This window comes from Pararge aegeria, chromosome 8, assembly GCF_905163445.1.
Source record: "Pararge aegeria chromosome 8, ilParAegt1.1, whole genome shotgun sequence".
In the NCBI taxonomy this organism is placed as follows: domain Eukaryota; kingdom Metazoa; phylum Arthropoda; class Insecta; order Lepidoptera; family Nymphalidae; genus Pararge; species Pararge aegeria.
In genome coordinates this window covers 20,067,294-20,079,499 of record NC_053187.1, presented here as the reverse complement: position 1 = coordinate 20,079,499, position 12,206 = coordinate 20,067,294, and the positions used below count along the sequence as shown (strand labels likewise).

Here is a 12,206-nt window from a genome sequence, read left to right as displayed (position 1 = left end):
TAACAAACAGCGCGCTGCAATTTGAAGATTTAAAAAAAAACTGCTTTGAAACGTTAATTTTTACGGTCCTGAGAGTGCCAGATCCATACGCATCAAAAGTGCCACCTACCCTACTTCAATAAAGATATTTTTGACTTTGACATACGGCAGACATCCAGATGTCCTCGATTGTTTTGTCTTTTTTTTTTCACTTGTCATATTTTAATTGCTTCTAATGCTATGTGCATCATAAGCAATTAAAATATGAAAACTTAAAAAAGTTAGAGGTGCATGCTGGAATTTGAACTTGGCCCCCCAAGACTAAAGTCAACATTAATTACTACTAATGTCATCCCTTTTATTATTAAAATAAAAGGATTAAATTTTGCCAAATAATAACAATTTAATGGTAAAAATAAAACTTGTAATTGTTAAAAGTCAAAGAGAGTCTTCTCTATGGCTTGCTCCGACTCCCATGCATCAGCGCTGCTCAAGTCTAGCTTCACACGTTTGGCTTTCTTAGGCACTACCAGCATCTCTTCACTGTTTTTTCTTTTCTTTCTGTTTTGTTGTTCACCAATGTTTGATTTTACCTCATTGTCAAATTGAATTGGACTTCCTTTAAGTTTCTGTTTCTTTTTCTTGGAGTTAAACAAATTGGAGCTTGTTTTCACCTCTTTTTCAGATTCAATCTCATTTTTTTCTTCTTTAATTTTTTTTCTCTTTTTTTTAGAGTGTAAAACATTATTACTTGGTTTTACTTCAATGTCAGATTCAATCTCATGTTTCTCTTTAATTTTATGTACTTTTTTCTTTTTATTGTCTGTATTAGAGGAAGCATTTGATGAATTTAATTGTTTTGATATGGCTGTTGGAATTTTGATAGCTTTTTTGTAATTGATCCCAAACAATGGGTGGCGGCATTTAGTATCTGGCAAAGGAATAAAACTACTTTCATTATTAATTGTCATCAAAGACTCATATGGAATGTGAACTTTAGGAATCCTTTTACGCAGATGAATAACACCCATTAAAGGCATATTTCTCATGAATGCTTTATTTTTGTTATATAATAGGATTGGTACTGCACATGTGCTAGTATCTATAATGCTGTCATAAGTTTTTCCATTTAGCTTTACTTTCTGCTTACTGTCTAATGTTACATTTGTATTCTCAAAATCTCCAACAGAAATTTCATGTGGTCCTTTAACAATCCAAACTTCATCATCTTCACTTAACACAGAATTACTTGGCAAATTGGCTTGCAATGCTATTAAATTGTTATTAGAACTAATGAATTGTTTAAGTTGAATTGATAATTCAATTTTAGGTGCATATTCTTCAAGCTGATAATCAACACTGTCATCTTCATACCTTATTCTGTCTGATATTCTAGAAGCTTTTTTTTCCATTTCAACAGATTCCTGACTATTAAGAAGGGTTGATACACTTAGTATTTCATTGTTAGATTGTTCCTTGTCATTATCTTGAAAAGAGTTAAGTAATGTTGAACTTATAATTTGACTGGTAGTAGTATTTACACCATTTTGAAATTCAACATCATCATTGCTATTAGACTCGATTTCTTTGTCCTTCTTCTTTTTCTTATTACTATGGTCTTGATCTTGAAATATTTCAGTGCTGTCATTATCCACTGATGACCTTTTCTTTTTCTTCTTCTTCTTCTTTCTTTTACTAACATCTTTTTCACTTATTTCTGAAAGTTCACCATTAACAAGGGAAGAAGTATCTAAATGGTTATCTTCAATACCAATTTCCACTTTTAAAGGAATATGAATTTCTAATTCCTGGTTTTCAATTGCTTCAGGTATGACTTTGCACTTTTTTTTCTTTTTTGTTTTCACTGGAGTAGGTTCCATGAAAGAGCACTGCTCTTGTTTGACTCTAAGATTAAGGTATTCCTCAGCTTCATGTAAGGATTCATTATAGTTGCTGTTGATGCTGGTTACATTACTTTTATGTCTCTTATTACTTTTAGGACCATCAAAGTCACTGCTTGGCTCAGACTTTATAGACCTGTTTATTTGATAATCACTATTATCATTCTCAATTTCCTCATGAATCATATCCCTTTTCCGTTTCTTTACTCGTTTTTTTTCTTTAATTTGAACAAATTGTGGCATCTCATTGCTAGCTTCTCCTTCATCAGAATGATGCTCTGATTTATTTTGCTTTACGACCAAACCCCTGAAAAAAGGAATTTAACCATTTCAGTGTATATGATATATTACACTTACACTCAGTGGCGTGCCTAGAGGGTATGCACAGGGCATGCAGATGATACAAAATGTAGAAAACCTCCAGTACAAGTTATAAAAAACTTAAGGATAGGCATTGTAAAAGTTATAAAAAGCCTACCCTTTAGTATTTATAACTCAAACTTTTTTTTTTATTTATTTATTTATTAAATTTTGCTTGAACATTTTCTTCATGTTATATCATTTGCATACCACCTATGCACGCCACTGTTTACACTTGAATGCAATGTTAATCCATAAAAAAATGTAACTGATATTAATCACATTTTGTATTAAGAAACAAATACTTTTCAACTATGTGCACTAGATATTTAAAAAGTTTTTAGTGGGAATTATCAAATTAATTGGAAACAGGTAGTGTATAAATATTTTCTTTGGCAGGAAATGAGGCATACTTTAGGCTGCCTGGCAAGTTCTGCCGCTTAGTGGCATTGTCACAATGCTGTGTTCCGGTCTGAGGTTGCCGGTGTAATTGTGGGAACATGGGGCTTTACCTCTACGCTTCAGGTTGATGGACGCAAGGACAACCCTTTGCAGGATATGTTTCTTGCATGCTCTGCGAGTGTTGGTCTGTTTATAGGCGCTGGTTTTTCACTTACCATCACGTGGGCTATCGGCTTAGTCCATTAATTAATAATTATAAAAAAAAGATAAATACCACCACTTATTTAAATCAGACCTAAAACTTTTTAAATTAAATAGGTACACTGGCACTGGTATTTTCTCTCGAAAAAAGTAACACCTCGGAGGAACTTACTACATTTGTTCAGTTATAGATTTCTAGAATAAAGTACAAATTGATAGTCTAAACATACATATCTTTACTAGAATCACTAGAAGCATCTGTCCAAGCAAAGCTTTCATCAGACGTTTCCATTAAAAATGTGTAGTCGATCCAAATATAAGTACCTAATAACAAGCTTCTTTTAAGAAAAAATATTTATGAAAGGTTATTAAATAACCTAAAACTGTAATTAAGATGGACATTCATTGACATTTAACAGATCACTACCACCACAGACTAATAGTTGTAGTTAAGCTTTTATGATTTGTGGCAGTGTTGAAATTAGAGCCTATGATGGCAGATTCAAGATTGTTTTAAAACCACAAGGAAAACACCGATTCTATTCATTTTTGAGTCCGTACAAAGTTTCCTCACTAAATTTATATTAAAAAAATTTTTTTGTAGAGTTGTGATTAATCCGTACAGAAAATCGGTTCATTGCTATTTTAGTACTGATTTCATGGATTCATTGTTCCTTGATTTAAAATAATTATGACATAGCATTCGATTATATTTTGTTCTTTTGTTATTGTATCTATAACGTCTGTGTTATATATCTGAATTATTATATTATAGACAGATTTCATTCTAATAATATGCTGGTGTTAAGTTGATACATAATAAATTTCAAGCCTGGGAGGAGTCACGAGACGCACTTGGCGTCATCTGTGATTTGTTCAAGGCTTTTAATTATGTTCAGCATGAGACATTAATCAGAAAATTACATCACTATGGAATTCAGAGCATAACTCTAGATTTAATGATTTCCTATTTAAATTCTAGAATTTAAAAAGTTGACGTTAATGGGAAGCGGTCATTTGAGAAAATAAGTGTCTTTCAGGGGTCTATATTAGGACCTTTTATGTTCCTCATTAACATGAATGACCTTCCTTACCTTGCTAAGGACAATCACAGGATAGTATTGTTTGCGGATGATACATCACTGATGTTTAAAATAATACGAAGCGAAACAAGTCTTGACGAAGTAAACAAATGTCTCGCTAAAGTAGTACAATGGTTTGAGGTCAATAATTTAGCTCTGAACGGAAAAAAAACCAAGTGTAATAAATTCATGTTACCTAATGTTCAACAACTAGACAGACTTAGCTCTGCATCATACGCGGTTAAAAAGATACGTAGTATGACAAGATATAGAAACTGCCAGGCTTGTGTATTTTAGTTACTTTTCACAGCATTAATGCTGCTGATATTGATTCTATTTTTGTACTGCAGAAGAGGGCTGTTCGTGCAAAATGAAAAAGAAAACAGATTAACTTCATTCAAGTGGAGTTGAAATTGCACAAATTTGGGTTCCTGCACTGGCGTGAAAGATTATTCTTTGCATGAAAGATGGTTTGCTTTGCGTGGAAGTCATTGTCAATTTTATATAATATATATAATATAAAAGACTTTTTAGCACAAACAATAACGAATTTTAATTTTTAACGTAAAAACTGTCAAAATGATATTATTACTTTGTAGTGCTGCCCTACCTAATACAGATATTCATATTTGAAAAATATTTTGGTGAAGCATTGTCAAGAGATACGGAACTCCCCTGAACATGCTATCAAGGAATTGTGGTGTAATTTTAAGAAAGATGTAAATAACAAGTCTTGTTTTGTTAAGACGAGATTTATAGAAACGGAAGATATTACTCTATTAAATGCCATTTAAGATTTGGACTCTTCATAGTGTAATCTTTGTAACAGCAATAAAAATCAAACACTGAATCATATATTATTTTCTTGTGCATCTTTCAGCATTCAGCGCCTTATGCTGGTTGATAATTAAAGTTATATTTATTTGAAGGTTGAAAAATCCTTTGAAATATAAATATTTGTACAAATTTATCGATAGCACAATTAAAGAAATTTTATTAATTTAGAAGTTAAAAGATAAGAAAATTAGAGAAGTGGATTACTGAAATTATATGTACAAGATGTGACAAATTGTAAGAATGCGAAGAGAAGAATGAAACATTCAGATGAATCATTACAATAATGATAATAAATTAAAACAAAGGTGAAAATACGACTGAAGAGGCTTTGACTTAATATGAACAATACTTAAGCAAACATTTTTCGATTGAGTAGGCTGTATGGTCAATGGTCTTTGCCTTTCCTAAAGAGAAGAAATTAAAAAACAACATTAAAAGCAATAATTTTTTATATACTCTGTGTTACCTAGAGTTTATTTGACATTTATTTGACGTTGACGGCTGACGTTCCTTTTGATCATAATTTGTGTCCAACATGGTGAGTTTATTTTGTAAAAATTCTGTTTAATCCATAAAAATCTACGGATTATTTATATATATGATGTTTTCGAGGTATTTTACGTAGTTACCGATTATTTAGTAAAAATGTTTTTATTTTATTTTGGACCATTGTTCAGAATAAGTATCATATTTTTGGACTTTTAAGTGATCGAAAACATTTTTGTCGGCTCATTTTAATCAACCTTACACATGAAAAGTTTTTTAATTTTAAGCTCTATTTTACATTAGATCATCAGAGTTGACGTGAAATGATCAATGAATAAGTTACTTTGAAGACGAATTGTTTACGTTCTAGGCTCGTGGACCTAAAAAGCATTTGAAGCGATTAAACGCTCCTAAAGCATGGATGTTGGACAAATTGGGCGGCGTGTACGCGCCACGGCCCTCTACCGGCCCTCACAAGCTTCGCGAGTGCCTGCCGCTCGTGATTTTCCTGCGGAACAGGCTCAAATACGCGCTCACGGGCAACGAGGTGCTGAAGATCGTCAAGCAGCGGCTCATCAAGGTGGACGGAAAGGTGCGCACGGATCCCACCTACCCTGCCGGCTTCATGGGTGAGTACCTTCGCCTGTTGGTGTACGCCTGGCTGTCCCACTGCATTACGAGGCGCAATAAACCGAGTGAACTTCCTGAGAGCACTGAGGGGATATTTCTAAGAGATGCAACTATCCAGCCTCCTGTCGGCTTCTGTATACAAGTGAATTGCATTTTTAGGAAATTGATTATAATACGTAATTATTTTATTGAATAGTTTAAAGATATAATATATCATATTTTACTTACCTCAAGTGTTTTTGTCACATGATGTCTTTGGGTATTTTAGTATATATATGGGAGCAATTTGATACAAATTGCAAACTCTTCTTGAGAGACTTCAATGAATAATCTCCAGTATTCAGGTTGTATATATTATCTAAATACCTGTTTTTTGAACTTTTCACCGGTTTGATTATTTAGACAAATTCTATACCGTTCGAAAGTATGAAGCCCATAGAATATGCAAAGGTTAGGTTGCCCATTCTTTTCCGGTAACAACTCTCCGTAGCCAGGTATAATCAGGTAAATCGATACTACCATTATGCATCGTTCTGATTATTGAATTTAAATTAAATACAAATGAAGATTATTTAATTATGAACACAATGGTATAGGGTAGAATTCCGGTTGAGGAATAGTTATTTAATCATAATTACAATTCTATTTATAATTTAATATAAGCCTCATAAGAAATACATAATAATATAGTTTTTCCTTACTTTGCAAAACTTTTCGAGATCATTGACAGACATTTACCCAGCAGTCCCAGCACCGCACCAGTCGGCATTGCATCAATTGGTGGTGCAGCTACGAGGACATTACAGATACCGTATTGAATGCATTGTTTACCATAGCATGTATTGTATGTTTTCAGATGTGGTATCAATTGAGAAGACCAATGAACTGTTCCGCCTGATTTATGATGTCAAAGGTCGATTCACAATTCATAGGATAACACCAGAGGAAGCTAAGGTTAGTTGAGTAGTTGGAAATTTGAGTAAATTGTTTGAGTCTGAATCAGGGGCCAGTCTTAAGTCAGACAAGAAAGCTATCCATGTGTTCACAGCTATCCAATCTAGATTGTTGATGTAAAGTCTGGTAAAGTAGATTCAGATTTCACTCAAAACAAACACCGGCCACCACATTGCCAATGGCATCAACAAAGTAATAATTTACTGTTTCTTATTTTGCATTTTCTTCAGGTCAACAATTAACATGCTGTAAAAAGTTAATTTCATCTTTAAAAACAATCATTTCCACGAGTTATTTTCTCAATGTTCATTAAACTAATTTTAACTAAAATATGCATTACTCCTAGAGTTATTTACAATTTTTCAGAAAAAAAAAATATATTTCTTTAAATATCAACCCTTAAGATGTATCATGTATGTTCTACTTTGTATAGGCATTTATAACAGTATACCTAAACATAAATTTAAATACAGTTTATTTTCATTTAGATTTTCTCTTAGAAAGTTATAATCTAAAGAATTAAAATTATGTTTTCTCTATTAAGAATACTTGATCCTGATTGGACAAGAGCCTCTTACTTGTTAGCGACGTCCTTGTCTACGGCCTTGCGCTGCGGGGGGTATGTCGAGCACAAAAACAGATCAATTTACTACCAAATTATAAACAGACTTGAACAGTATTTAGGAAATACAGTGGAATTCTTTGAGAGCGACCAACTTACATTCTTTTTCCATAGTAAGTCATGTATAGGATCTCGAGGAAATAAATTAAACATTCCATTGCATAAAAATAGAAGAACCAAATAAAAGAACTAAAAATATCACAACAATTTTTTTAATATATAATAAGCGACTGCTTTACTTTGTTCAAAATCTTTCGATCGCTCATAGAAATCCAGCTGAATTTAGTGAACATATTATATACCTAGTTCTGGTCTCTTTTTGTCTTTTAGAAAAAGGTTCTCAGATTTAATGCAATTTAAATAAAATACTGTGGTTCTAAGCAAAACAATAGTTTAAAATTATAAAACAATCATATACTTCCTGGAAAAAAGTAGTCTATCATCTTTTAAGTTGAGTAATTTTTGCATGTTTTTACCATGCAGTATGTCATTTTGTATGTGTAATCTTCTGCATTTTACTTGCACAGAATTAAAAAGGTTGTAGAAAATATTTATTTCTTGCTTTTTAGTTAAATTACAAAGTGAGCTTTTTTTTTTCATGCGTAATTTAGTGGGTAGTTTCGCAATCATGTCTAAGTAATATATTTAATAGCCAAATATTTCTCAGTAATGAGCATGTATTGCTTACCTACGATATACCATGGTCAAAATGCAACTAGAAATACCCCTTATTGAGTAGTTCCGGTGGCCCTATGTGGTCTCTTCATCATCAGTTTTACTTGATAACATGTAAGGTGCTTTTTTAATAAATATTGAATAATATTAGCAAACGCTCAAGTTAATACATTTTTCCAGGATCCCTTCATCTTGATCTGGTGAAAATGGGACCACATGGGAAGTATATCGTCTCAAACAAAAAAGCTAATATACATTTATTATATTTGCTAGAATGTGGTACATGTTTTGATGTTACAGTAATTATTTGTGACTCCTAAACACTCAACAAATTTAATAGTATGCAAAACCTAAAATCTATCCTTTAGGCGTGCAGATTCTCCTGCTCTTCACCGAGTATAGCAAATTATTATTATTATTACGAGCTCTGAATAACTCGCTGTACCACGCGCGAGTTATTCAGAGCTCGTAAATAAAATGAAATGAAGAAAATTGATTTGCGAATAGATTGCATATGTTTATATCGTCACCAAGCGACATTTGGGAAGGGATATCAATAGTGTTACCCGTGCGCTCTTTAACTTACGACCAATATGTTGTCCATATGTAGTTGGCAAAGCATATCTTATTTAAGTGTTGGGCTGCTGGTTTAGAATCTGCTATTTGCACAATCGTTTTGCTTTGGAATGTCTTAATTAGTAACATAGTGATGGTGTGTGTTCGCAGTACAAGCTGTGCAAGGTGCGGCGCGTGGGCACGGGGCCCAAGAACGTGCCCTTCCTCGTGACGCACGACGGCCGCACGCTGCGCTACCCTGACCCGCTCATCAAGGTATGTGCTCATCTGTGTAAGTGAGCGCGCAAACAGGTGTACACTCTTTTCCTCTACTTTCGTAGTCTTTTGGGACGTCAGCTACGACAAAACGGGAAAGAGAGGCACAAGCCAACAGTTTAACGTGCTCTCTAAGTCATGGGGGTGAATCACCACAAATTTCCAAATTCCGGGCTGGTACTAATGATACAGATAAACCTAATACCTGGGGGATTGAAACAGGATCTTGTGATCTGCTGTCTAACATACTAATCGCTAGACAAACGAGGCAGTTGGCCAGCAGTTCAGTAGCTTGAAAAGATATCATATTTGCAATTCTGCTGTACCTGTCGGATTATAGTTGACCAGTTAATTCAATCATGTTCTTCTGACATTGGACCCACTTCCATCTCGCGTCTGATTACAAATGACTAGAAAAAATGAGACAGCTGCCCCTGCCACCCGCCTTAAATCAAATTTTAAAGCTGAAGACTGTTGAAGAACTTTTAGAATACCTTAGCAATCATGGGGCTGATATCTTGATGACAGTAGATAATTATTGAGACAAACTGTTTCTTATTACACACTACAACTAAAGAACAAAATCTTATTTGACTAAAATGAAAGCATCTGGAAAGAATATGCACTATGTCAACACCCTATGACAGTCCACTGCTGGCTAAAGGCTGACTAAAGGCTCTCCCAAGGGAAGGGTTTGCTCATCAGTAGTATATGGTAGTACAGAGGATGCTGCTGCCCGTTATCTTTTATATTCCCTTAGTGGTCTCGTACGACACCTGCGGGAAGATGAGTGGTGGCAATAATTGTATTCTGATCTGCCGTCACCACAAGGTAAAGTCGCAACACGGCAAAATAAATAAAAAATATATACGCGCGAGTTCACTAGTGTGCGCTTTTCGAGCTAAAGGTCACATTGGCTCAGCCAGGAAATTTCGATAATTCATTAAAAGTAGTAACTGCATGTCGTAAATTGTTTTTCCTTTTGCTGATTGTGATAACATGAACATTAAATAATTAAGCTTATTTCTATTCAAGGTTAACGACTCCATCCAGCTGGACATCGCGTCCGCCAAGATCATGGACTTCATCAAGTTCGAGTCTGGCAACCTGTGCATGATCACGGGCGGCAGGAATTTGGGCCGTGTGGGCACCATCGTGTCCCGCGAGCGCCACCCCGGCTCCTTCGACATCGTGCACGTCAAGGTGATGGCCGCTCGGCTGGCTGAACCACAACTTCACACCATGCTTCAAATTACATACATATTAATGCACGAATTATTTATTAGTGCGTAGAATTATTTATTTCGGTTTTGGCCTTTTCTATGGCCGACCGCTCGCCTGACGTCAAAAACGAGATGTTTTTGTCGCTCGATTACCTGTCCGGTTTTTTTTCACAGGTGTAATGTGGTGGACCCCTCTCGGTTTTCAATTTCGGTTTCTACTTTTAAATGTTTGTCCTTTTCCATTTAATAACTCATCGAAAAAGTTTGTAAACATTGCAAATGAGAATGAATGTGTTCGCCTACAACGTGGCCCGGTTTCAGGACTCGACGGGGCACATGTTCGCCACGCGGCTGCACAACGTGTTCATCATCGGCAAGGGCACCAAGGCCTACATCTCGCTGCCGCGCGGCAAGGGCGTGCGCCTCACCATCGCGGAGGAGCGCGACAAGCGCATCGCCGCCAAGGTGGCGGCGCACTAGCGCTGCGCAATAAACTGTTAACCACCACGCCGGCTTTCACTCGCCCCGCCCCCTCCGCCCGACTCCTATTAAAAAGGCCATGAGCCACGAAATCGTTGCAATGTACCAAATAATTGTAATGATCTCTGTTATAGTGACGGTAGCGGGAACAACGAGATTAGTTTTTAATAATTGTATTGAAATTAAATTTAAATTTAAAGTAGTTTCTGAGTACCACTGTCCCAGTTACAGATGACTGCCAAAGGAAACAACGCGACTGCACACGAGCAGGCGTAACACTACTTTGAACTAATCTGTTGAAATTTGTGAAGTAAAATAAAAGCTACTATGTAGTTTTTACTGTAATAATAATATTTTATTTTAATATACTTGCTGTTACCCGCGACTTCATGCAAATTTTTTTTCATATTAAGGGCGCGTTTGCAAATTTGTTTAAATATGTAAAATGACTAGTCCAAAAAAATAATTTCAGAATCATAAACTAACATATAATTTGTCAATTACGCTAGCAATATACTTCCACTTTAAAGTCTTAAAATAATTACTCTTACTAATATATTCCTTTTCCTTTTAAAATCTCCAAATAATCCCAAACGCCCGATGACACTTTCCGCGCCAGTAACCAATAAAAAAAACCGACACATTTTCGCATTAATTAAGACTTGGTAGGTATGCATAGATTTTCTGTTACCAGACATTAAATTACCTTTTAAAGGTTTCGACCCTAAAGGGAGCCAATGGGTCTCATTAGATAACCGTGGCGCGCACTACATACTTGCACAAAAGCACTGAATTATTATTTTATAACTACCTACCTTATCTTATATTTAAAGATGGAGAGTTTGTTTGTTTTTTTACTTGAACGCGATGATCTCACGAACTACTGGTCCGATTTAAAAAGTTATTTCAATGTTGGATAGGTTATTTATCGACGAAGACTATAGGTTATATAACATCACGCTAAGACCAAAAGGAGCATAGCACCTATTATTTCGAAATCGGGTTTTCTCCCTTTGAGAGCTTCGTGAACGGTCAGTTTTTAGAAAAACATGTACTATGACAAAGTTGTTCCCTTTAAAAGTTCTAAAAAAAGTTCCCGACAGCAGATATGTTCATCTCAAAAACTGCCTTAACCCAGATAAGCCTGAAACTAAAATTTTCTGAAAATTTTGAAAAAAGTTACATTATTTAGTTTATTAGATCTTATGCAACATAAAAAAAATTATGAAAAAAAAATTAAGTGTAAGTCTTTCAGGGAAACAGCCGTCCTATATGTAGGACAGTAGGATAATAAGAGGAAATAAAAGACCATTTATGACAAAACAGAATGTAATCAAAAAGTGTAGTTTATTAGATAACTATTGATTATATTACCCATTGTTATATGTAATTTACTAGATTAACACTATTTATGAATGATATGTTTCAAAACACTTGACACACACTCAAACATCACATTTCTTGCAACGTGTCAAGCATTTTTTGTGACATTGATGACAGTGTGTTTGCTTCGATTGAGGAATAACCAGATGATTCATTTGGT

At 34.8% G+C, this 12,206-nt stretch overlaps 2 protein-coding genes across 5 annotated transcripts; one reads left to right on the top strand and one right to left on the bottom strand.

The window, feature by feature from the left end:
- Window positions 1-362: 362 nt before the first annotated feature.
- Window positions 363-3,284, bottom strand: LOC120625827. 4 transcript variants are annotated; one of them, XM_039893062.1, is made up of 2 exons: window positions 3,168-3,284; window positions 363-2,187 (listed from the first exon to the last, which is right to left on the bottom strand). In XM_039893062.1, exon 2 carries the CDS (start codon window positions 2,121-2,123, stop codon window positions 411-413), a length of 1,713 nt encoding a protein of 570 aa, XP_039748996.1. In that variant the 5' UTR covers window positions 2,124-2,187; window positions 3,168-3,284; the 3' UTR covers window positions 363-410. The 4 variants fall into 4 exon arrangements, with proteins under 4 accessions (XP_039748996.1, XP_039748994.1, XP_039748995.1 ...); XM_039893060.1 differs by having other exon boundaries at window positions 3,074-3,283; XM_039893061.1 differs by lacking the exon at window positions 3,168-3,284 and adding an exon at window positions 3,016-3,143.
- Window positions 3,285-5,164: 1,880 nt separating this feature from the next.
- On the top strand, window positions 5,165-10,690 carry LOC120625832 (40S ribosomal protein S4). The gene is made up of 6 exons (XM_039893067.1): window positions 5,165-5,300; window positions 5,619-5,877; window positions 6,735-6,832; window positions 8,856-8,960; window positions 9,996-10,163; window positions 10,505-10,690. The coding sequence occupies exons 1-6, from the start codon at window positions 5,298-5,300 to the stop codon at window positions 10,661-10,663; spliced, it is 792 nt and encodes a 263-aa protein (XP_039749001.1). The 5' UTR covers window positions 5,165-5,297; the 3' UTR covers window positions 10,664-10,690.
- The last annotated feature ends 1,516 nt before the right edge of the window (window positions 10,691-12,206 follow it).

What these genes read in the sequence shown, in the direction of transcription:
- LOC120625832 (XM_039893067.1), top strand. An exon ending in TAACACCAGAGGAAGCTAAG is followed by an intron (nt 6,833 to 8,855) that starts GTTAGTTGAGTA and finishes GTGTGTTCGCAG; the next exon opens with TACAAGCTGTGCAAGGTGCG. An exon ending in TCGACATCGTGCACGTCAAG is followed by an intron (nt 10,164 to 10,504) that starts GTGATGGCCGCT and finishes GCCCGGTTTCAG; the next exon opens with GACTCGACGGGGCACATGTT.
- LOC120625827 (XM_039893060.1), bottom strand. Translation starts at nt 3,135, where the DNA reads ATGGAAACGTCTGATGAAAGCTTTGCTTGGACAGATGCTTCTAGTGAT. An exon ending in AGTGATTCTAGTAAAGATAT is followed by an intron (nt 2,188 to 3,073) that starts GTATGTTTAGAC and finishes TCCTTTTTTCAG; the next exon opens with GGGTTTGGTCGTAAAGCAAA.